The sequence below is a fragment of the Acomys minous genome, assembly GCF_964271855.1.
Source record: "Acomys minous genome assembly, contig: scaffold_26, whole genome shotgun sequence".
Classification (NCBI taxonomy): domain Eukaryota; kingdom Metazoa; phylum Chordata; class Mammalia; order Rodentia; family Muridae; genus Acomys; species Acomys minous.
In genome coordinates this window covers 430376-457271 of record NW_028182179.1, presented here as the reverse complement: position 1 = coordinate 457271, position 26896 = coordinate 430376, and the positions used below count along the sequence as shown (strand labels likewise).

Here is a 26896-nt window from a genome sequence, read left to right as displayed (position 1 = left end):
ACCCCTCCAATGCTTTAAATTGCCTGTTCATTGATAATAAAAATGAGAGGTCAGGACAGTATGGTATTCAGAATCGTTAATTTATTAATTCAAAGTTCACCAGTTTTAACTTTGAATTTTGTAGAAATTAGGTTTTATAAAATTAAAAGTAGATAAAGGGGTGTTGGGGTTTTGGATATAATTCTCTTCTAAGCCTGCTTAAATCTAAAATTTCTGTGATTATTAATAAGCTATGTCTTATTAAAATGAAAGTATTGTATGGAATATTAGTTATAGCTTATTTTGTTTAGACAACTAGTCAAATGGCAAACTTCTGAAAAACACGTATTAAAGGTAGCAGTTATGCAATGATGTTTTTAGTTACTTTATTTTAGAAAAACAAAGGTTTCCAATTGATGTCATAAGGCAGAGTATCACAATTCGACAAGTTAACAGTAATACACTTTCAAAAACCTTTATAGCTTAGTCCAAACTAGAAAATGTATTATTTCTACAATTAATTATTGTTTTTTCTCATTCTTGGGGCTCAGGCACATTCAGAAAAAATATATATTTATAAAAAGAAAATGGCAAATTCAGTCCTGCCACTTAAGTCTAAACAGTCCACACTTAACAATTTCTGTGTAAGAATAGGTGAGTGGTTTCTCCCCTACCCCCGTTCATCTCATCATGAAACACTGATGAAAATATTATTACTTTTCTTTTCTCCCTCAAAATAGGGTTTCTCTGTGTAGCCTCACTCTGAAGATCAGGCTGACCTTGAACTTACATGTATTGGCCGGACTCTGCCTCCGAGTGCTGGAAAATATTATTTTCTTAAAATAAAGAGCTACCAAGTCAAAATATTAGAAACATCATGAGCAATAAAACTGGGTAAAAACAAACAACACACACAATTGCTTCAGCTCTTCAAGAGACTTTTCCATTACTTTTACTCATTTGGCATCTTTTACATGAGTTCTAAACCAGGTTCCAAAAGTCCTCTGAGTAAGGAAGAAATCAAAACCTCTAGACCTAGTAAATCTCAAACAAATTTCAAACAATAGAAACTACAAAATATTGGTAAACACAACAAAGAGGAATTTCAGGGCAGAGGTGCTGGGGTTGCTGGGCTAAACATGCACATTCTCTGAAATACTCTTAAATGTTGTTGAGCACCAATGAGCTACGATTTTGAATTTCAGAAATCAGATCTTTACACATGAAAAAAAAAAAAAGGCAGAATCCCACTTTCCTGAAAGGATTCTGTTGTTGGTTTTTAGCCATGGGAATTAGAGTATCAATCATTTACTACATTATGAAGAGGGGTGCCTTGATTCTAAAGTATGTTCTCCTGATAAGCATACAGTATTCAGAATGATAACACACTCAAGAGAAAAGCACATGAATGAACAAATTTTAGTTTTGTTTTGTTTTTATGTGAGCAACCTGACAATGCAAATAAAAATGTCCTTAAGAATAAACAAGTAAAAAAGAGTTCAATACAAAAAACTTTACTTACAATCCACATACACATTTTGTTTTATCCGATGCACATTTTAAAAGTATAAATAGACTATGAGGATCAGTATAAAGTTGTTTTGCAGCAGAGAACCAAAGGACTCATTCGTAAAGAAAAATATTGCCGAAAACAAAGAATTATCTTTGCACTTCTGTTCATTGATGCAAAGCTGTGCTTTAGTTATTCTTTTTTTCTTACTAAGAACTTATTTACAAGGGATGATTGACAAGACAAAATACATACATAGTTGACAGTGATGAACAATACTAAAATATACTGGTGGGACTTCCCTTGTCTCTCTCCTTACCATACAGGATCATAAATGAGGAATCTCTATGCACTTCAGGTCTTTTCTCCTATAAAAAGGCTTGACCATTGGGCCCACTACCATGAACCTTCCTAAAGAATCATCTTTATTCTTTGGAGGAGCTTACTTTTCACAGTAACTTTTTTTTGAGCCAGGGTTTCTCTGTGTAGCCTTGGCTGTGCTGGACTCCTTTGTAGACCAGGCTGGCTCCGAACTCAGCGATCCTCCTCCCTCTGCCGCCCAAGTGCTGGGATTAAGGGCGTGCGCCACTATGCACAGCTCACAATAACTTTTAACAGTGCGTATCTCCAGTTTCCATTAGAGAATATTCTTTTATTTCCTAAAAATTCCCTGTGACTACATATTTATAACATTATCAATAAAGTTAATGATGATTAAATGTTAAAAATGGATGCTTTTGACTATGAAAAGGAACACTTGGACACAGACTATGATTAGCAATTCCCTAGCTCCAGACACACGTGTTTAAGTTCAGTGCTGATTAGTATTGCATCTGAGATCAGAAGCTCCCCTGGCAACCAAAGCAGAAGCCCCAAGAAATGTCACTGTTGGAACTACACACGATGTCTGTAAATGCACAGTGGATCCTTTTAACAAACCCTAAAGTAGTCAAAGAACAGAATCTAAACATTACCTAATAAAAAATCAGAAATTAGCTAAAACGAAGGCCTCAAAATTAACAAACTGATCTGTAGTAAACATATTATCACAAAATACCTACTGTTAGGCATGACTGCATTCTGATAAAACATGAGAGGTCGTGACTGTCATGGAGGCAAAGGTGAGGGGCTAGAGAAGAGAACTCTCTCTATCCATGATATCTGAGTTTAACATGTTGATTGTATCACTGATATATTATAGTCTCCCACAATAGAGGTGTGGCAGTAAATTTTAAATTATTAGTTTACATATCATAAAATGTAATTTGTATTTCTTATGAAAACATTCTTAATTAATAGAAATATTGTAAGTAATATCAAGCTATAAAATAAAAATGAAACAAAACAAAATACCAGGCTGCTTTGGCTAAAAGTGAGATGGCCTCTCTTTCCTGCAGTAGTGGACAGTGTGCTCTGCTAAACAGCACAGCTTCAGCCCCCACTCCACACATATCTTGGTCATTTTGTAAAGGTCAATTACAAGATCCTTCTCCTACTTCATGGTACCATATGCCCGTATCGTAATAATGCAGTGGAGTTTAAGTAAAAAAGTAACATTTCTCCTTTAAAAACAACTAGTAAAATAAAATCATTATGCTATATATAAAATCACTACTTTTAAACTTAGAACTTTAAATTTGATAGATGGAAAAATTACCAGTTTCTCTTAAAATGTCTAAATTTTAAAGATTTCATCTGTTTATATAAACTTTATCCAAAATATAGGAGAATTGGTATAGTAGGTGAAAGTATTATTTCTCTTTGCAAAACACACATCTTCCACCTTAATGGTCAAGTTAAAATTCTGCCAAAGTTTCTTAACTTTGCCATAGAACACACACATAGACAGGTGTACAGACACTGGGCATCTGAACAATAGTTGACAGAACGATTTGACTTTGTTCTGGACAAACTCTTCATCTCTTTGCTCCAAACAGCTTCCATTTATGGAAGGATTACTTTAATTCATGCAGTTGTTAGCAAAATACAAAGAACATGTTCTCTTCTGTAAATAGATCATGATTAAATATCTAAATTCAATAAATACTCTTTAATAATTTGAAATCTTATCAAATATTTTCTTTCTGTGAAGTCTCAATCTTTCTTCTTTTCTAATACATCCTTGGGCTCTTGCACCGCAGGCACTAGAGACCCTCCACTGCTGGACTCCTGCTCTTTGTTCTCTTCTATCTGTTCTTGGTTTTCCATTTCGCTTTTGGACACTTCATATCGCTCTTCTATATAGCCTCCATCTGTGTCAGCTGTATAGATTCCACAGCACATGATACTGATGACACCCAGCGGCAGGCCAAAGAGAAAGCAGCCCATAAGTGGAGAGCTCTTGAATATAGACTGTGGGGAGAGAATTCAGTTGCACTTCAATGGAATTCTGACATAAAAAACATGATGTAAATTTAAAGCCACACAACTTTTCTCTCACTGTTACTGAACTCAGTTGCAATGAATAACTGTCAATACCTGAGCAGTATCTACCATGTTAAAGGCTCAATAAATAAAGCCCGATGTGGTGGTTCACATCTTTAATCCCAACACTCAGGAGTCAGAGGCAGGTGGATCTCTGTGAGTTCGAGGCCAGCCAGGTCTACAAAGAGGAGTCCAGGACAGCGAGGACTACAAGTGAAATCTTGACTCGAAAAATAAAAACAAACAAAAAGACTCCATAAACAAAAATTCTATGCTCATATATGCACATGTAAGTGTGCATGTGTGCAGAAATGGCTACAGGCAACAGGATAAGCAATCAAATAGTCTGATTATCAAGACCCTTCTTTTTCTCTTATCGCCTATAAATATCTCTTAGATGATTATTATCTATGTGTTAAACTCTAGGAAGTTGCTTGTGGGTTCTTTCTGGTAAAGAGTTAATATTCATGCTCATACACACACACACATACTTAAAGATTTATGTGTGTATGTCTGTGTGTGTAGGTGCCTGGAGGCCAGAGGTATCAGATCTCCTGTAGCTGGAGTCATGGGAGGTTATGAGCTGGGAACTGAACTTAGGTCCTTTGTAAAAAGTACCAGCTCTTAACTACAGAGCCATCTATTTACAGCCCTATACATACTCTCTTCACATGACATTCTAATATCTGAGTCATCTGGTTGTTAGTAAAGCTTTATTAATTTACTACTTCCTCTTATGTTATGTGCTATTTCCTCAGTTACGTGAATTGGTTTTACCACTAAGATTTATTTCATGGGTTGGGTCTGTTACTCTAAAAGAATACAGAGAACAAAAGGTAATTTTGGTTGATTCACAGAATAAGAGGTGGAAGTTTGAGGATGAGTGAGAAAGAAGCAGAACACGACAATGTATGACTACTGACTCTAGCCCTAGAAAGCCTCAGCAATATTTAAAAGCCAGTAAGGAAAGTACTTCAGATGGGTGAGGTCTTCTGGTGAGTATCACTGGAAAAGGGAAAGGAAGTGCTCAGAACTGATGGCTGTTGTGACACTGTGTAGTGGACTGAAGACTGTTGAGAGGATGTGTGGTCCTGAGTGAAAGTGAGGGCAGCTGTCAGACAAAATACAAAGAGGACAAACCATTTAGGTGGAAACAGGATAGTGATAAACAGAAGGATGTTATGTATGGATAATTCAGATTACCCAAATTTATTCCTTACCAATAAGGCCACATTTTCATGGTTGCCTTTGCCTCAACAAATGAAAAGTGGCATGGAGCAAGACAGTTGGGATGAACAAATGAACTGTTAGAGAATTAATTCACATTTTAATTCTACAATTTAAGCCTGCCATATAAAGAAATAAAGTATTAAAGAAAGAAGGCAAGTTGAAAGAAACAGAGAGCAGACTGACAATGCCAAAATTTTCAGTTATTGAAGACACTAAATTAACTGCCAGAACTTACCACAATTGTAGATTTGGCATCAAATACTATTCTTTTTAATCTCTGCAAAATGCTATCACCTCCTTGGGCCTTTAATTTAATAAGAATAAGACAAGTTATACACATATTAGTAGTTCGTTATGTTACGTACATAAAAATATAGCTAGAAGTAAAAATATTGATTCAAAAAATATTATACCCTAGTCCCCAAAAATCATGTTAAATATTTATACCACTTATATATTCACGTTAAATATATATATTCCTACTTATCATGTTAACGTACTCTAAACAATTCATTCTTCCTTTACTTATAATCCTTGTGGCTTGCTGGAAGGTGGCCCACCCTCCCTAGGCTTGCACAAGCTCTGAGTTTCTCTGGCTGCTTAGCTACAGTGTGGCCAAAGACTTTCTTACTAAGTAGGAACATCTTCATGCAGATGGAGCTCAACAGATAGTGCTGAGATGAGTGCAGAGAAAAGTTCCTGGGGATATCAAACCTTGGCATCTAGCTACCCCAGAAGTCTGGACCATTCTTTGAATTGCTAAGCTATAGGACCAATGACATATCTGTTACAAGAGTCTGGTCAGGTTTCACTAACTCACAAACAAAAGGGCTCTCACTACTATAACTCAGTTTCTTTCAATCAAAACAACACTTCAACACAGTAACATATTGCTACTATGTGACTCAGGGAGCTTCCCAAAGTCTGTGTAAAACTGAAAAAAACATGTAAAAAACAAAACAATAATTAAATTATCACTGAAGCAACAAAGACTCATTCTGACTTTTTTTTAAATTACTGAATTAAGATATGTTTTCACGACTGTTCAATGAGTTGCAGCCTAGTTTGAGAAATACTACAATAAGAATTACAGTAACAAAAAGAATAGAAAAAGGAAAAAATAAGATCACATAGTCTTTATGACAATTCTTTCACATGATTATTTTTAGAACTCTTTGCTGGAGCTCTGGTTCTCAATACATTTCTTTTTTTTCTTTCTTTCTTTTTTTTTTTTTTTTTTAAGATTTATTTATTTATTATGTATACAGTGTTCTGTCTGCATGTACACCTTCAGGCCAGAAGAGGGCATCACATCACACTACATTATGGATGGCTGTGAGCCACCATGTGATTGCTGGGAATTGAACTCAGGACCTTTGGAAGAGCAGGTGGTGCTCTTACCCACTGAGCCATCTCTCCAGCCCCTCAATACATTTCTTGATGGTTTAAAAAACTGGTTTTCATAGTCTGGCTAACTTAATTCAGTTGTCCTTAATTCAACTGACTCCAAAGGGTCATGCCAGGAAAATTCTCTAAAAAAGCATTATTCCGGGTCACAAACCTCCTAATATCTCTACCAGCTCTAGAGGCCAAGAATACTTTCCCCATCACTGTGATAGGCAACAGTGTCCCAAATAACTCTTTGAGGGACATTTGCCCCTGTGAGGCTCTAATAGGCTGACTGAATGAGGCAGGAGAAAGCAGTGGGTGGAAGCTGATTCCCTCTTCCCTCCAAGCAATGAATACCTACTCTTTTCAGGATCTAAGGTAAAGAACTGCTAGTTTCTCTTGTGCCTCTTTCCCTTCATCCCTCTGAAATGGATCTGAAACACTTACTGGTACTGTACCATCCAAAATGCTGTTAATGAACTGGACCATGTCACTGGCATCCTTAATATGTCGATCTAGCAAAAAGTACTGTTGGTTAGAAGTATTCAGTTCAACTATGGTTGGGACTGTCAACTCACTAGAAAAAAAAATAAAAATTTATATTAAGCACAGCAATAATAAATACTCTAGCGCTCAATTACATCTAAGTAGCTATAGTTAGAGAAGAAAAGAGATTTTTAATATCTTTACCTCTGTGGTTTACAGGAAGCTTTCAAAGTTTGTATAAACTTTACCATTAATCAAGATTGCATGAAAATATTCTAAAAACCAACACCTAAGTGATTAAAAGTGCTGTGCAAAGTATACATTTCTGCACAGTACTATACAGAATACTAATAACGTTTAACTCTACCTCAGATGGTACTCAGAAACCCCAACAGGCAAGAGAGTGGTCTCTGGAACCACACTGTTTGAATCTGGAGCTTTCTCTTAACACTGCAGCATGTTAGTCAAGAACTTTAGCTTCTTACATGTAAAGCTTTTTTCTTATAAAATATGGAAACCAATAGTACCTAACTTGCTACACAATTACATGAGAAAATTCAAGCTAACCCTTCAGAATGGTTCCTTGTATACACTGAGTAAACATACATGTTAAATAAACACTATTGTGAATTCTCTGTAGTCTCCTGTCACTCTACCCAACAAGAGGACACATATATTTTCCAATGTACTTAAACATTCACCAGGCAGGTCACACCTTGGCACTTAAGCCCTGCTGTCATGGCTTGAATATGAAATGGCCTGGAAAGGCTGGTGTGTGAAGGCCCCCAGCTGGTGACATCATCTTTGTAGGCAGAGGAGTCTTCTACAGTTAAGCTGGCTAGATCTATCAAGTCACTGGTAACATGACACTGAAGGTTTCTCCTGCTTCCTTTTCTCTTCCTCTACTTTTACTTCTTAGTCACCTAAGGTGAGGAGTATCAGCCATACAATTCCTGCTGCCACGATGATCTGCCTCATTCAGACTGAAAGCAGTAGAACCCACCAACACTGACTGAGACTTACATACCAAAATAAATTTTACCTCCTTTAAAACGTTTCCCTCAGGTATTTGTCAAAGACAAAAAAACTAAAACACACCCTTCAAACCTAACAACTTAAGCTGACTATGATGTTGTGACTGTAATTTGAGCTAAGATCTTACAACTGACTAAACTACGAATTAAATGCTTACCTACTGCTAGATACTATCATCGTGGATTATGATGTTAGTTATTGGAGCAAAAGTGCTGCGGAATGCTGCAAACATTTAAAAAATGAATCTATCAACTTAAATGGTCTTATCAAAGTCCCTATCATATACTGAAAAAAAAATGAATTTCCATTATAGGGTTATACAGAATATCTTTCCTCTTAGGTTTATACAAGATCAACTTTACAACTTCTATACACAATAATTGTTCTATGAGCAATAGGAAATTTATAAACAATTGTTTTCCTTTCTTTTCTTTTTCTTTTTCTTTTTTTTTTAAACATTATTAAAACTTTAGTGCCATTTGGGAAACAATGTGGAAGAGGGATGGAAGTGGAAATGGGAAAAAAACATAAACTCTAAAGAATGGGGAGTTGTGCTGCAAAAAGATGAGTGCTGTACATAACACAGCTGCTGCAACTATGAACTCACTGAACATGTGGTTCTCTGTGTAAGCCCTGCATGAGACTGGGTCTGTCAGCATTTCATCATGCACAAGGAAGGGGCCTACGAGGTCCTGTCTCTTCCTGTGTGATTACTGGTAGTTAGTAGCTTTCGGGTCAGGAGGTTATAATTTTCTTCAGTGAAGTTACCAATAACCTATCACACACTTATGCAAACAACTCAGACTTATTGGGCAGAAGTGTTTCAGAGAAAGATGTGGGGGAGAAAGGGAGGGAAAGATGGTTAAAAAATATCTAAAATTTATTCTACACTTGCATGAATCTGTCAGTGAAATTTTATTTATTTATTTATTTATTTATTTTCTCAAGATGGTTTCTCTATGTAGCTTGGACTTACTTTGTAGACCAGACGGGCTTTGAACTCACAGCAATCCACCTGCCTCTGCCTCCGACTACCACACCTGGCGTGAAATTTTAAAATTTAAAGAATATCCTCTAACTAGATAGGACTCATAGTGGAGGGATGGGAACACCAGCCCACCCATAAAAACTTCGACCCCAAATTTACCCTGCCTACAAGATGTGCAGGGATAAAGACAGAGCAGACACTGAAGGAAAGTCCAACTACAGCCTCGTACCACCCCATGGGAGAGAGCCAACCCCTGACACTATTAACAATATTCTGCTATGTTTGCAGACAGAAGCCTAGCATAGGTGTCCTCTGAGAGGCTCCACTGAGCAGTGGATTGAAATGGGATGTAAAGAAAATTAAGAAAAAAAAAAAAAGAACAAAGAAAAAATACTGTCAATTACTTCAAGCATCTTCGATTATTGCATGTGGAAGTCAGACAACTCTCAGGATTGGGCCTCTTCTGACACCTTGTGGCATATGGGGATCAAACTCAAGTTGTCAGGCCTATGAGGAAGTGGCTCTACTCAGTGAACAACCTTACCAGCCCACAATAACTTATTAAAATATGTATTATAAAAACTATAAATTTACCTATTATAGAATGATTTGAAAATGTTATTATGTTGAAGTGGGAGACAATCTTTATAGTAAAGAATAAAATTAAATCTTAATAAATTCAAAATACAGGATTTATAAAATAAAATCAGACATTTATTGGGGGGATGTCAGCATCAGAAAATGACAGAAAGTGCTTTTTGGTATGTTTTTTCCAGCTAATTAAGTCGCTCTCCATCTCTCAAAATTAGTAATATCAAAGTGGAAAAACCATCAATACTTTACTTACTCCATCAGCAAGGTGTTTATATAGTCATTTCCATCCATATGGCCAAACTGAAAATCTCTGTAAGACACAAGCAACAACAAAGAGAAAGAAGAGAAAGAGCACACTATTGGATTAAGAGAAAAAAGGTACACACCACAAACTAGAACTTGTAAGCACATAAACTTCCAACACTGAACATGGAACCCCTGACATTTACACCAGAGTGTTTTCTACTCAGTTTTGATAAGCAAATACACAACCAACAAACTGGACATTTCACCTCACTATACATGTTTAAAAGACAGGCAATGAAATGTGCTGCAAGTAAAATACATTTAAAGAAAGTGAGCCAGGTGTGGTGGCACACGCCTTTAATCCTAGCACTCAGGGAGGCAGAGGCAGGTGGATCTCTGTGAGTTCAAGGCAAGCCTGGTCTACAAGGAGAGTTGCACATAGCGAGGACCATTACACAGAGAAACCTTGTCTCAAAAAACCAAAAAAGAAAATAAAAAAAAAGTGGATTTACTGTGAAATAGGATCACTCAGAAGAGGTCAGCTACCATGTACCATGAGAATTGCACAATGAACTTTTAGTAGATTTTATACAAAGAAAATAATGAATCCTCGAGGTTTCTCTTGCTGTTTTGGTAGCAGCAACAAACATAAAAAAATGAAATACAGCAAAAATTCTTATTCCTAAGTAACTTTTTACATTTCATTAGTATTTTGAGTTTTTTTTTTTACAATCACTTTCCTGGCATGTGAGTGTTCATTTAAATTGTTTCAAATTTGCAAATTTATGTGAATATTCTTCTACCATAAAACATGTGTCAAACACTCTCAAGAAGTAGGAATGGGATGAATTATAAATGACTGGGTGCAGCAGCTTCTCCAACTTTTAAGATGTGGCATAGATATGTCCTCATGCTGACTGGAAGCTCCAGGTCAATTAATTCTTGATTTACCTTTCAAAGTATGAGATATGATCTCTCTTATCTGAAATGCTGGGGCCCAGAAGTGTTTGACATTTCTGAGTTTTCATGGTTTGGATTTGCGTACAATGAGCTCCCTAGGGCAGGGACCCAAATGTTCAGTACAGAACTCATGCAGAGTCTTTGGTTGGTGCTTCAGTCTCCAGGCTGGCGCTGTCAGTTGGCTCTGTTGGTCTTCTTGGGGTGCTCCTGTCACCTCCAGGTCCTTTTCCCCTTCCCCCTTTTCCACAAGAATTCCTGTACATTGCCTTGTGTTTGGCTGCGACTGTTTCTAACTGCTACTGGGTGGAGCCTCTCAGAAGACAACTATGCTAGGCTCCTGCCTGCAAGCAAATCTTTAGATAAGAATATCTTTAATAGTGTCAGGGCTGGCTCTCTCCCATGGGTGGGTCTTAGGCTGAGCCAAGCACTGGTTGGACATTCCTTCAATCTCTGCTCTAACTTTATCCCTGCACATCTCTCCCTACACAGACGTAGCTGATGGGCAGCTCAGGCTTTCTGTGGGTCCACTAGTAAGAGGAGTGGGGGCTCTCTCTGACATGGACTCTGTTGGCTGTTGTTTGATCATTTCCCCCTGGTGGGACAACCTTAGCAGGCCACAGGGGAAGAAGACACACTTAGTCCTGATGTGATTTGATGAGCTGGGATAGAAGGGAAGGAGGTTCCCCTTTTTTGAGGAAGAGGGGATGGGGGAGGGAGGAGGGGGAGGGAGCGTGGGCCTGTGAGGAGAGGAGGGATGGGGCTATGACAGGATATAAAGTGAATTAAAAAAAATACAGAACTCATTTTTCCCTCCTCATATATACCTTATACACATACCATGAAGGAAGTATCACAATTCTTTAACATGACTTTGTGTTCTGACCACTATCATGGGAAGGCAGGTGTGGAATTTTCCACTTAGTGCTGTGTCAGAGCCCATGCATTTAGACCTTAGAGCATCTAAGATGCCAGCCTTAAATTTTTGAGATTAGGGATCTTAACTACTTTTAATTTACTTCACTGATAAACCGAATTAAACAGTGACAAACTTTCAAACAAAGTCAACTTTTCAGAAAACATGCACATACCTATGGAAGTGGTCTCTGAAATCTCTAGCAACTTCTTGAACAATTGACTTTAATCTGTAGAAGAATAAATACATAAATATGTCACCTCTTCAATTAAAAGGTTTAACTATCCCATTACAACATCTGTTGCAAGACACTCTATGTAGACTACACAAAGCTGGCATGGCATTTGAAGCTTAAATCTGTTTCAAAGCAACTATACTTGGTATGCTCAAGTGATGTGTTTTTCTCATCAATGACTACAATAGCCACAAGCTTTCCTGAAATTAAGAATAGTATCTTTCATTTCCTTGAATTGAGAAAGACATAACTCACATAACCCATACTTGTCAAATATTACTTCTGATACCAGACTATGTTTCTAGATTCCAATCATCATTTACGCATTGGTGGTTCAGTGGTAGAATTCTCACTTGCCAATCATTATTTACACATTACATAAAATTAAGCCAACATATTTGCAGCCCAGACCAGTAAATTAGTCAACTTCAAATGATACATTTCTTCTACCTCTAGGAGGTAAATATTAATAATTTTATTTTAATTTCTCTAAAATTATTTTATGCAAACCAACAACGTAATGAAATATTTTGTCAAAAGCTACACCATAAAGAAGACATTGCCAGATGTGGTGGTACATGCCTTTATCCCAGCACTCAGGAAGGCAGAGGCAAATGGATCAAAGTTAGAGGCCAGCCTGGTCTACAATGTGAATCCAGGATAGCTACGGCTACACAGGGAAACACTGTTTTGAAAAAGCAGCAGCAGCAGCAGCAACAACAACAACAACAACAACAACAACAACAACAACAACAAAGACATTGATTTAAAAACATTTACTAAAAATTGCTAATAAGCCCTAGTAGTTTATAACACTAAGGAAATTATTTTTGCATAGCCATTTCCTCTGTTACAATTTCACCAGTGATGGCATATAGAATCAAATTGAGTGACACTACTTTTGAAGTATAAGTAAAACAGTAAGTTATATGCCTACTGACAATGTTCGGGAGGGTAGAACAATGTAATAACAGTAGTGTTCGGGGTGCTGACGTGGGTTATGTTCTCAGCACTGTACCAAGCAGGGAGAATAAAAGTGAGATACCACTCTCTAATACTTATGTAACTGAACATAAGCAAACTCCCATTTATTTTAGGAAAGCAAGTTTTTCTGACTTATAAGGAAAAATTAAATGAATTTATATACATAAACATACTTGAGTATAGTTTCACTCGAGGTAGAAACACAAATGTAGGAATAAGTTAAAAACCAAACCAAACCAAACTAACCAAACCAAAATCCCCCCCCCCCAAAATCCCAAAACCAAAAAATTAGCATCATTTACATTATTTTCATGCTTTTCCTAATCTCACCCTGCATAATACATCTCTAATACATCTACATAATCTTGATTCACTGTTAGCTTTTTGTTGAAAACATCATCTATAAGAATTATTTCATTTCTTGAAATATTTCATGTACTATTCAGTGCTTAATTTTTCATTTTGTTTTTTTCTTATTCTTCTTTCCCCCCAAGACAGGGTTTCCCTGTGTAATAGAGTCCTGGCTGTCCTGGCCTCTCTCTGTAGATCAGGCTGGCTCGAACTCACAAATATCCATCTACCTCTCTGCCTTCTGAATGCTGGCATTACAGACGTGTGCTACAGCACCTGGCTTCAGTGCTTAATTTGAATTGTGTCTAATTTTCAAATGTTTCTTCCCTATCGCTGTATTTCCATTTCATGATCATGAAACTGTGAGAGGGAACACATGTGGTAACAACATATAGATGTCCCACCTTTAGTGGGGTCTAAGCCTATACAATACTCTCCTAATAAAGTAAGCTTCTTATAATTTTTAAACTTTCTATGTTGGCTAACTCTTATATTTCTATTTATTTTTCTTTCTTTGTCATTTTCTATCATATGACCTTAAGAAATGAACAGTATGACTGATTCCCACTCACAAGTAACAGCAGACCTTAGGAGACAGTGAGAAGGCTTCACTTTAACTTGTAGCTTCATGGTTTTTGTTTGTTTGGTTTTGGTTTTGGTTTTTTATTCCCTTATTCTTGAATCATTCAGGCCCTTGTCTTCCTCATCACCATCAGGTGTTAGTAAACCTCTTTGGCTACACTGATCCTCATATGAAAGTATATATCCGTGGTACTCTTAAGTCTCAACTCTTAGAAAGCAGAACTAGCAAACATAAGTGTACTTTAATTAGGAAATGCAGCTTTAAAAGAACCAGTAAATAAGCACTCAAAGAAAAATTCTGTAATGAAGCGGAATGGCCATATGCTTGTTACCTGTGTCACCAAGTTCATACAAAAGGAAGCCATCCATAGTAAGGTAGTTCTGAAATCTCTCCCTGCTGATCCATGTGGACAGATCGCCATCTTCATACTCTTGAAACAAAGCAAAGGAAATACATCAGCGTACAAGGCAGCTGTAATGTCTCAATTCAGCAAAGTGATAACGTATCTAAAACAGTATTATAATTATAAAACCTTAAGCTGGTTCTTAGGTAGTTTATAGTTGCCTGAATTAAGGGCCTCTTAGCAGGTTTAGAATAAGAGATTTGAAGGCTGAGTCTAGATACTGCTAGACATTTTAACTTGGGAGAAAAAAGAAAACACTCTTCTTTAAAAATACATAAAATAGTAACAATGGTCAAGTATACATTGAACACTTCTAGTAGCATTTTCTTAACCAAAAAGAAGGTAGGTACAGACAAATATATGGGTTCTTTCCTTTCTCCTCTTTTCATGTATGCAAGTTCTTCTCAAGTTCATTTGACTGGTGATGACTATAAACATTCAAAAACTATCTCCTGAATGAATGCACTTTGATGTTTCACTGTATAGATCACTTTATCTAATACTCTAATGATGTAGGACAGTCATGTATCTGCCACACTATCCCCTGTATAAATTAAAGGACAGAAATAACTATGCAACATTAGGTGGGTAACGCAGGACATCTAATGTATAGCACTAGTGATAATTATGTATCAAGTTAGTTCAATTGAACACAATGACAAAAATTAGAGATGTGTAGTTTTCTCTGCAGTTATCAAGACATAAAATATAAGAAAATATCAAAACATGTTCCTTTACTAAAGCAAGGAAAATAATTTTTTTCTTCAGTGGTCCAACAATCAAGTGGTTACCTAAAAAAATATAACCCCCATTTTTAAAAAGAAGGATAGTGAAACACAGTGAAAAAATTTCATTAGGATTTGCTTTGAATTACTTCAAAAGAAAAACAATAAAACTGAAACAACTACAGTAAGGTCCTGTTAACCATTTATGAGTATGAGGGTTTTATTATATCTTTCTTTTTATGATGTATGGATGATATAAAAATAAAATTTAAATAAAGTATTTTCTGACAGAGGGGGAGAAATACCTAAAGAAGGTAAAGAGTTTCATTCTGCTGAGGATATTTTATTTTATCGGTGTGTGATGAAAGCTAACTATCCTCCTAAAATTAAGTCTGAACATTTTAATGTATAGAAATTGAATACAGATTATTTCTTAAAGTGGCAAATAATTACACACACACACACACACACACACACACACACACACACACACCTCAATGGAAGCAACTAAGAATGAAGTACATTGTTGGAAATCTACTGAAGGATTAAAAGATGATTCTATCAAATGTGATACTTTGTAAGTGGCAGCACTTACACAATATTTTATAAATGCCTGCTTATAACAATGTTTTAATTATGAAAGGCCTTATGTGAGTTAAAGCTTTGGAACTTACCATCATAAACAAAGTAAGTGTTGTCCTTGAAAACAAGCACAGCAGGAATCTCTTTCAGTGTCACATACTGCAGAAAAACATCAGAAGTTTGAAATTTTAACGCCAATAATTCAATTAGTACCTGTAATAGCATGATCTGGTGCTTTGTATTTGATTGCGAATTATTTTGTTCCAGAGATCTGCTTGCTTTCTCTTACAAGCACATTCTCCGGTACATCTTCCCTTACTGTGTAAATCTTGCTCTACCTAATTTAAAGGTGATTGGTTAAAAAAAACCGCTGAAGCCAGGTGTGGTGGCACACACATTTAATCCCAGCACTTGGGAGGCAGAGGCAGGCAGATTGGATCACTGTGAGTTCAAGGCCAGCCTAGTCTACAAAGTAAGTCCAGGACAGCTAAGACTACACAGAGAAATCTTGTCTTGAAAAACCAAACCAACCAAACAAACAAACAAAAACCAAACCAAACCAAAAAACAAAAAAACCAAAACCAAACAAACAAAGCAAACAAACCAAAAATCAAAAACCAAAACAAAATGCTGAAGCCTGGGCAGGGCAGAAGTGAGAGGTGGAGCTAAGGTTCATGGGGAGGAGATAGGAAAAGAAGCAAATGGCTTGGAGGAGCAGCTCTAATGATGGATGGAGCAAAGCAGCCCAGGTGAGAAACACGTGCAAGTATTTATGATTTATGGATGGGGGGGAAGTAGCCCAGATAGGAATTATTAGAGCAATTGGCATAGGATATGGGACTGGGAGATGAAGGGTAGTTGAGAGGGGAAATATTTGCTCAGCCCCAGGTAAAATAAGGCTTATCTAAAATCTATCAGGTGTCTGTGTACTTATTGATTTGGTAGCAGGTTAGAGAATAATACCACCATAACAATTACAGGCTTTTAATAATAAACATTATTAACCATTTTTATTTTCTACATTAAGTACCTACAATTAATTTCAAAAGCATTGAAAAAAACTAGGAAATAACCCCTCACCCACACTACTGAAGACTAGAAAGAGTACAATCTTAAATTCAGCTAAATTTTATGTTTTCAGATACCTCCCTGGAAGCATGCTGCCTGACATAAGAAAAGACAAGGACCACTCTTAAGAGTTTCTATAAGACCATGGATAATATTTTGAGTAGGAAAAGATGGAGGAATTCTGGAGCACAGAGCAGTAGGACCAATGCTTTAACAGTCTACCTAAGGATATCACTCCCCAGTACTCATCAGCTTTGTGATACTCAGTTACTTCATCTAGATTCAACTGCCTCAGCCTAGAAACTTAAAGCCAATGACAACATCTACCTCCCAGGATAATTATGGATGACATTAGGCAACAAGTACTCTCCAAACTACTTTTTAAATACTATTGGCATTCATAAGGAATCATCTAAAAGTACCTCCTTCTATTTTGTATGTATTTCAAACAGGTAAAATTATGAAAAATTAGGCTAGGCAATTACCCATGAGTATATGTAACCCAAAAGTAACAGTGAATAGATTCAGGTACATCTCAGCACAGAGGCAATATGATAAATGATCTTGCTACATTGTAACTAAAAATTACATAATACTATCATAATATCGGGTAGTAAAAAAGCTCTCAATCATGACTAGATTTGCCTTTTCTTGGCCACTCACCCACAAAAATGTTAGGAAGTTTCTGTGTTAGCATGAGGCATTGCTCCCTTCCAAAGCAATGAAGTGGCCTTTCTTGGAAGGACTTACAGCAGATAATCCATTTCCATATCTATCTCTTCCTTACATTCCATGGCGTTTACATTACAGGAGGTGCTGGTCTGCTCTCTATTGTTTTAGTTTTTTCTTTGTTTTTAAAATATAAAGTCTCACTGTAGCCCAGGCTAGCCTTGAGCTCCTGCCTCTATTTCCAGTTGTATAATAAATATCATGTACAGCTAATTCTTTAGCTTCAAAGAGATAGTGGTTACACAACTATTTGCATGTGCCAAAAATAACACATCTGTACACCAAAATGGAAGGATCTGACTGTAAAATATAAAAATTAATACTTAGATCTAAAAAAAGGAGAAATGACAAATTAAGGGTATGAACATTATGTGCTCTGAAAAAATAATATGTCTTCTACCAAAATAGGTAAACTGGAGTGGATTTAGATTGGCAAAAGTAGAGGTTCTTTAACATGTTGAAAACATTTCAGAATTTCCATTGTAACATAAAAACCTATGTACTAAAGCAATGGTTCTCAAGCTGTGGTCGTGACCCTTTTGGGGTCAAACTACCACTTCACAGGGATTGAATATCACACATTCTGAATATCAGACATTTACATTTTAAGGTTCATAACAATAGCAAAAATTATAGTTATGAAATAGCAATGAAAATCATTTTATGGTTGGGTTACCAAAACATGAGAAACTGTATTAAAGCATCGTAGCATTAGGATGGTTGAGAACCAGTGTGCTAGAGTACACTCTAAGTTATTTCATATTCACCTGCTTATTGACTCCCAAGTTCAAAGGTTAAGTGATCTGTGAATCTACTTTCACAATATTGTGCTCTTAGCACTTTCAAATGAACCGACTTGAGTTCCTTATGAACTTCACCTTCATTATACATGCTGTAAAATATACAACAAGAATTGTCTTCTGCTTGCTTCTATCCCCTTCTCACAGTGATATAGGAAGACTGGCTACTGTGCTGCTGTTCAAATATGCAAGTTATGCTCTTGTCTTGGGCATTTGAATTATCTCCTCTTTTCTGATATTCTATCCATAGACCTGTGTGAGGCTCTTTCACATCAAGCAGGCTTCAGTTCAAATATTTTCTGCTCACACCTCCCTCTTTCCTTACCTTTTTGGATCAAAAAAATTAAACAGCTGTCCATCCCTACATATCCCAACTCTCACAATGTCCACTTACTTTTGGTAGCATCTCTGGAGTCTTGTTTTTGTAGTATTTATTTACTACTGGGTGTGAGGGGCCAGGAGTAGACTGCATTTGCAACAATACATAATTTATTACTTAAAAGCACCTTTGGGGTTTGATATATATCACTGCTTACCAATATTATTTCATAAAGAAAGAAGGTCACCAATGTAATGTAACCACAATCTCTAAGTGCCATGATTGTGGAAGCATTGGTTCATGAATTATAAACAGTCTGACATCAGTAGTAAAAAACTTTTCATACAACATTACAAATAAATCTGACATGTAGAACCAAATCAAAATTCATTAAATCAAATATTAAATATTACCTCAGGAACCACATCTTCTGAGGCAGAAAAGAAGTATGTATACACAATTAACTCTGAAGCAGCATCTATGTATTTCTCCTATAATTTGAACAGAAAAAGGATATCTTAAACATTAAAGATAAAAAATTTATTCCTTATTTAATAATCCAATTAACTATAATATACTATAAAGATTTCCTACCATGTTACCTTTCAGTGAAATAAGACACTATAACTAAAACAAATGTACTGTTGTGAAGGCAAACCACCATTGCAACTAAGTGATCCTACCCTCCCCTTCAAAAAGAGTTGATGAATTATAACACAAAGTCGACTCAGGTTTATTAATAGAGATTAGCAATGATGATTAATGATGATGGTGGTGACAATAAGAAAAGTATACACAAATACACATATACATTAAGTAAACTTAAGCACAGTGCTTTGCTTTAAAAAGGTAACATCTGAACAACAGTTTTCAGTCTTTCACTTAAAGTACGAAAAAGTGATGCAAAAAAAAACTAAGGCAGGCAAGCTTTATCCAAATTTCACTTAATTTCAATTTGATAATTTCATAATTGTAAATTTAGTAAGAGAGACTAAAGAAAGTGTTTTCATTGTGAAAAATAGATAAGCTAAAATATTTTGCTTCAAAGTTTTGGAAGAATCATAGCTGCATAGCAAACATAAAATTACAACATGTCTGTTCATGTGGAAAAAAAAGATAATGTCATACTTTTAAGGGTGATTCTCCACCAATATAAACAAAAAATACATGGTGCCTCTTCCGTACATGGTCGAACATTTGTTGACTTGGAAGAGGTCGAATCAGAGCCCTGTGTGAAAACAAAACAAATGGTAGTGAACTAAAGATAGAGCACAATTCATTCTTATGGGACATGTTTTAGCAATGTATTATCTGCACTTATGTATATCACCAAACCCACTCAAGTAAAATTTCAGCCTATGGTACTTGTGTACTACATAGTAAAATTCTATGTAGTATGCAAAATTAAATCTGACAGCTTCAAATCATTTTAGACATCATCGACACTATTTTAAATTAGTGAGATATAGAATGATCATCCATTTATAGTCCTTGGCTAAAAGCAAGACAATTCACCTGAGAATTCTTTCCTTTTCAAAAGCATACTTACAGAAATAGTATCCCAGGAGTCAACAAGAGTTAATATTTATATAATATGTGTCAATTTAAATACTACATACTTCTTAAGTACCCTATAGAGGTCAAAGTCCCAAGCTTCTAATTTATATTACTATTTATTTTCAGAAAAATAAAATGGAAGCACAAAGAGAAAGCTTTCCTACAAAATTTAATAAACAGTCATTTTTAAAACAAATGGATAAATGAATGACAATAAAGGTTACTATAAAACATATCACTTATAAAGTTAAGAGATAAAATAAATGCTTTCTTTTTAAAAATATGGTATAGATTATCATACTTTTAGTCGACAAAACTTATAAAATAAACAGAACCTATTTTGCGAAGTGAACACTTTCAAAACACACAGTTTTTAAGGTCATTGCATCATTCTCCCGAGCCTCTGCTTCAACCCTTCATAATTAACCAGCAAGTGATGCAACTCTAAACTGAGTCATGAAATCTCCCCTACTCCAGAGGCACTCTCACATCAGGAGAATCTCTTCTTACAGTTAAAGAAAAACGCAATCAATAACTGCCAAACATAAAACTACCTGAAGCCACAGGAGAGTCAAGTGTATATACCACTAGCGTCATTTACCTCAAATAAACGTGTTTCAAAATTTATTTATTCACACAGTAAATGAAGAGAAATATACAATCAAAATGAGAAAATACAGTTGAAATTACATATAAGAGTCACAAACTATAACAAAGATCATTCCTAAATCTGTGCATTTACACAAATATTTTGAGGCTTAATTTTACACCACGAACCTATCCTGTTTCAACCTCAAGCTATTTATAATTACCAATATATCCTATTAAGCTAATAAAGTGTGTAGAACTTTAAAGCCAATATAAATTGATCTTGACAAGTGCTCTTCACAAAGATACACATAAGCATATTACAAATATAATTATAAACACTGATATTCTTTACACATTAGCAAGATGTAGATATCTTGTTTTTGAAAAATCACATTCAAATCAGCAAGAACTGCTTGTGAAGGATCTACTTCCTGATCAGCAATAAGTCAAAGATTGGTAATTCAGTGCAAATGGCTCACTGGGGTTTAACTATGTCACTAGCTAAGCCAATACTGCCAGAATACTTTGCAGGTAGCATTGAAAAAAAATGTGATGGCAAAGAAAATTAATTTAGATGTATTTAAAAAAATATTTTCATCACCACAAACTAGAAATGAAACCCCAAGTCTCTAAGAGCAATAACATCTGGGCTTCTTTTAAGACTCTGAAATTAGAGAAGACGCTATGTAAGTTGATACACGGCATTACAACATAAGAACTATTTCTAAAAAATAAGATTCATGAAATTGCTAACAGATACTCCTAATTTCTTTTACCATGTTTCCAATTACTCATAACAACTATGGTCTGATAATACTAAGTAGAAACTTCCACAGGAACCAGTCCATAAGTTAAACTGTGCACTGTTCTGAATAACAGGAAGCCCCACTGTACACTGCTTTCCTTCAAAGAGTACAGAGACAGCCAGTAAATTACTCAGGGCTGTGAGCAAGTAATCCTTAGTTTGTTTATCAATGGAACGAAGTGCAGAAGTTAGTGACATTGGAAATCCAGATACTAAAGAAAGGAAATCAAGTGCTTCCTTTAAGTGAAAAGCGAGAAGTACAAGATATTTTGAAAGAAAGGAAAAAAAAACATTCATATGATCTGGTACTAGGCAGTTTCAAGCATCTCTGGGAGGAGTTGAGGTAGGGGCTTAGGATGTCCTTAATATATAGGACAGACTGTTATATCTATAATAAAAATTTTGAAAATATATTAAAATTCATTGGAGAAAAAAATTAACATAAACTATATCATCTATCTTTACAGAACTTCACTGCATATGCTATATAACCTTATATTTTCATAAATGTATACAACACATTTAATATCTAAAATATGTATGTTCAATATAATCTACTAAAATACATTTCTTTCAAATACTAAAATCATATAGTAAAGGCTTTTTCAACTTACCCAGATACTCTGTGAGCAAACTCAATTATATCATCTTTAGTCCGTGGTCCTCTATAATTATATGCCAAGTCTCCCTTTAATCTTAAAAATAAAAGATAAGAATTGGAAATTAATCATCCTCATATTTACTCTCAATCCTCCTCTACTAAAGTATAAGCTTAAAATGCATAAAACACTAAATAAGAAGAAGCTTTAAGAGCAGCGCACTTGTGTAAAGCAGAGTGTGCAGAGTCCCCTGAGAACCAGCAACTTACAATGCACAGGAAAAGGCAATGTGCCACATACACATCAGAGATACATTTTAATCTGTAGTGTAGAGTTATAGTATGAACCTTCAGAAAAGTGAGTAATTTGTACATTTACAGTCAAGAGCTTAAATCAGAGTAATTTTAATTATTCTCCATCAAGCGGAAAATAAAAGGACTAGGGACTAGATTATTTTGGTGGTAGCAAAACCCCCAACATGCATCATGAATTAGGCATAAAAATAGTTTTCCTAAAACACAGATTATCTTCCAAAAGACATGTCAATGAATAAATTTATATTTAACCAACTGTACAGATACAAAAGAGCAATTAATAGGCAAAAACAGAGCTCTTAATAACAAAGAGAAAGGACCATTAACATACACTGTAATAGAATAACATTTTCAACAAAACAAAACTAAAAACAAAGGAAAAATGTCAATTAAAAAAACCCAGACTAATATAAAAAATTGGGGGTTTTAAAATATTGGGGTAAAGTTAGTTTACTTAAAATAAAAAAACTGAAAAAAAAAATGGCTTAGCTGCTCACAGCACGAAAATAAGATTAATGTAAAAAACAGGAAAATTTAGCAAAATCATTTTAAAACATTTTTTCCCAACTCACCACATTGTTTTCCAACTTAATTTCTCTAGTACACATAGATTAAAATGAATATTTATCATTTTTCTCTAATAAAGTTAGTGTCATTAATTATACAAGAATGAAATCTCTTAGATGTGATTTGCAGTGGCAAAGCAGAAACATACTGGGGCTCCTCAAGAGACCTTTCATAATTTATGATGTACACCTTAAGTGTAAGTGTAAGTGCATGTTACACAGTAAACATCCAGAACACATTTACTGAATTAGCTGTATACCACACACTTAAATATGAAGATGTATAGAGGTGAACTTTCTCACCTTTGATCGTACTCTTGGCTTAAAAACAATGGCTGAACCCAAACCTTTGCCCTCCAAAGAAAGTACTAGAATAAGTAAAATATAAGCAGAGTGAACTATTAAAACCATACAGACAAACATACAACACTCAACTTACAGCTTAATTGTTGGATAACCTCGAACTCCAAACTCTGAAGCAATGCCTTGATAAGAAAAAGAATAAATATTTCTAAGTTCCTTTTAAACTGAGAAAACTAAGTAATATGAGCCTTTTATTCAGAAAAAAGTATATCTATATAAACTTGATTGTTTTTAAGTATTAAATCTCACAAAGAAGAAAACCATGGCATTCATTATCTTATAATTATAGTCGTAGACTAAAATGTTTTGCAGTCTAGAAAGGAAATTTGCAAACATAATCCTTTAACAAGAACAAGGAATAGGAATGGTACCAGTGCAAGTGAGGCTGACATAATCCTTACTGTAAAGCCTGTATGTAGGCTGGAGAGTAAGCAGGGTTTTAGGGGCTCCACAATAGAAAGAAACATTTGAGGAAACTATACAATTTAACGTCTATATGAGAAATACTTTTAGCACTGATTCCTGGAAGAGTAGATATTTGTGTATGTGTAGATGTTTTAAGACATGCTAGATTAATTACTAATTAAAACTGGATAAAAAATTTGTCACTATTTGAAACAAAGAAAAATAAATCATACTAATTCAAAGTTCCAGTTCAAAAGTTCTATACACTGGGATTTGTTTCATTGTGTCTATTTGTTTCAGTCACAGTTATACAACTGAGAATAAGCTACTGTCAAATAATCTTATTTCTACATGACTGCTTTGAATAGCCCTCTTTCAAACCAAACCCAAATCATGTAACTACATACCAATATTCTACTTTATGGTTCTTCAACTTAAGTTCTGCAGTAGAAGTATTCAAAATGCCTTCAAAACTATTCTCATAACCTACTCTGAAATATTTTCAAATGATATGGCAGTGTGGGTGTCTGGATTCTAAACTAACAGTGAGTACTCAGGTAATCTTAACACAGGTAGACAGACCAAATATTGAGAAACACAATGTCCAAAATGCACAGGAGAGGTATCTATGAAATAGTCAAAAGTTTATAACTGTACAGACAACAAAGAATAACAAGGACAGGTGGCTTAAAAAAAAATCAGTCCTTTATCAATTTAACTCTCAATTGCATCAAAATGTCTGTATTTAAAGTTTTGCGGTATTTAAGGAAGCATTGAGAATTATAAGAACAAAACTATGTGATCTCTAGACAGCAGTTTATGAATACTTATCAATGTTTATCAACATACTAAAAAGTACATTCTTTTTCTGTACAGTACATTGGAGACGGTATATTCAATGATAAAATAACTTATTTATGTTTATTGGATATTGTTTCTTTTCTAGTTTATGTACCGGAAGAGCCCAGTTTCCCTTTGTTCAATGGTGTATTACCAATGTCTAGAATGTGTCTGGCATGTGCTGGCTTATAGGGAAATGATTCTGCAACTGGTACATACCATCATGGAAGGAACACTCATTAAGTTATCTTCTAGGTAAATGAATGCTGACTTTACAGCTTTTCTATGAAAGAATGACTTTTGTAATAGACCATGTTTGGCCTATTAAATTAGTGACAAGATTCCTAAGAACTAAGAGCACTGCTTGCTCTTCCAAAGGTCCTGAATTCAATTCCTAACAACCACATGGTGCCTCACAACCATCTGTAATGAGATCTAGTGCCCTCTTCTGGTGTACATGCAGACAAAACATTGTGTACATTGTGGAGGAATGCTGAGTGAGTAATTGTATCAACCATCAATAAAGCGCTGCTTAGCCAATCAGCTAGGCAGAAAAACAGTAAGTGAGAGGCGGGACTTCCTGGAGGGGAGGGGACAGTTTGAAGGCTGGAGTGAGGAGAGGTTTTTTGACAGTTGGAGGAGGAATGGGTCATAGTGGCAAGTGCTTGGAATATATGTATGTTACAAGGCTTAGAATAGTTTGATTAGTTTATGAGCAGATTAGAATCAGTTCAGATTCTGCCCAGCAAAGTGCTGGCAGCTTTAAAGTTTCAGTCTCCCTGTGTCAGTTATTTGCTTTGTAGGCCGAAAGGATACAAAATACTGTTAACAGTAAATAATTATTAAAAACATCTTAACAACAAGAAGAAAGAATGTATTACTGCTCTGGTTGGGCTGTAGGTTGGAAGGGGAAGTAGAAGAGTTTCACTGGTCTATATCCACAGAGTGTATCACACAAGGTAAAATACTTGGCAGGTGACAGTGTTCCATATGTATGAGTTTCTCTTTCCCCTTTCCCAAAGATATGCAGTTTACACAAGATGTGTTAAATGCATATTTTCTGTATGGTCAGCTCTATATAACAATGTTTTGTGAACGAGAAATATAAGCTGTAATAATCACACCTATGAAATTAAAATGTACCAATGGGCATGGAGGCATACATCTTTAATTCCAGTACTTGAGAGGCAGAGGCAGGTGGATCATTGTGAGTTCAAGGCCAGCCTGGTCTACAAAAAGAGTTCCAGGATAGCCTGGGATATTACATAGAGAAACCCTGTCTCGAAAAACAACAAAGCAAAACAAAACAAAACAACAAAGTGGGGGGGGGGGAAGTCCCAATTAGAGTGGCTAAAAAGAAAATTATAAACGAATTCATAGCATGTAAAACACTTTCTCACCTGAACTACCAAACAAAATTTACTAGCTTTATACATGCAAGGGAGTGTTCTACCATCAAGGAATTCTATCTCTCACTTGGCTAATTTTCCTAATCACAGAACCCCTTTAAAAGGGTCAGTTAATGAATACTAAATTTAAAATATCAGATAATATAAGTGTTTTGAGTTAATGTAATATCTCTGAGGCATCACACAGTTTATCTTTAAGATATTTACAATTTAAATGCATTACATGTATTATATGTATTTTTTCTAATGACTTTTCTTTATATGTCCATTGTATTTTCCAATAAGTGATTCAAATGATCAATTAATCTGCCATTTTCCAGACTTTTTGGCACTTACTAGTTTATTTCTCATTCTCTAATAGGTTATTAAGCATTTCTTGGCCTAATGGAACTTGTTTGACCTTTAAACAATCTCTAAAGATTGGAATGGAGGCTCATAAATAGTTAAGAAGTATAATCTGATTGAGTGGACAAGTGAATGATTGCACCATAAGTAAATATGTGTGTGAGCTCCTCTGAAGCTGAAATTAAATGTGGTTATGAGCCACCCACTGGATGCTTGGAACCAAACCTAGGTAGGTCCTCTCCAACAGTAAAGTGCTCTTAACCACAGAGCCATCTTGCCAGACTCTTCTAATACGGTCAAAAACTAATTCAAACATACCAATCCAAGCATATAATCCTTCCTCTCTACAACAAGGGTCTGCCAGTCATTTTATCTCCTTCTAGTATTCAAAAGTTCATTTATTTGGTTTAGTAATTCCAGCTCTGACAACTCATCTACATTCTAGATCACTAATTCACTAACATCAGTAAACTAAAAACTGCCAACTGAAACTAGCTGACAGCTTGAACATAACAAAAAGCAAAATGTCCTGCTTGCAATACAGCAGTACATCTAGGATTACAGTTTAT

General features: G+C 35.4%; 1 protein-coding gene across 1 annotated transcript in view; it reads right to left on the bottom strand.

Annotated features, from left to right (window-relative positions):
* Window positions 1-900: 900 nt before the first annotated feature.
* The window catches only part of LOC311591751 (protein disulfide-isomerase TMX3-like), a 33816-nt gene continuing 7820 nt past the window's right edge, over window positions 901-26896 (bottom strand). Inside the window, exons 5-16 of the mRNA XM_084803403.1 lie at window positions 23405-23450; window positions 22101-22181; window positions 19662-19761; window positions 18947-19024; window positions 15710-15776; window positions 14239-14337; window positions 12132-12189; window positions 11930-11983; window positions 9889-9945; window positions 6980-7109; window positions 5379-5447; window positions 901-3841 (exon numbers count right to left, since the gene is read on the bottom strand). Of these exons, the coding sequence (XP_084659529.1) occupies window positions 3584-3841; window positions 5379-5447; window positions 6980-7109; window positions 9889-9945; window positions 11930-11983; window positions 12132-12189; window positions 14239-14337; window positions 15710-15776; window positions 18947-19024; window positions 19662-19761; window positions 22101-22181; window positions 23405-23450 (1097 nt within the window). The 3' untranslated portion in view covers window positions 901-3583. The remainder of the gene's footprint in view (window positions 3842-5378; window positions 5448-6979; window positions 7110-9888; window positions 9946-11929; window positions 11984-12131; window positions 12190-14238; window positions 14338-15709; window positions 15777-18946; window positions 19025-19661; window positions 19762-22100; window positions 22182-23404; window positions 23451-26896) is intronic.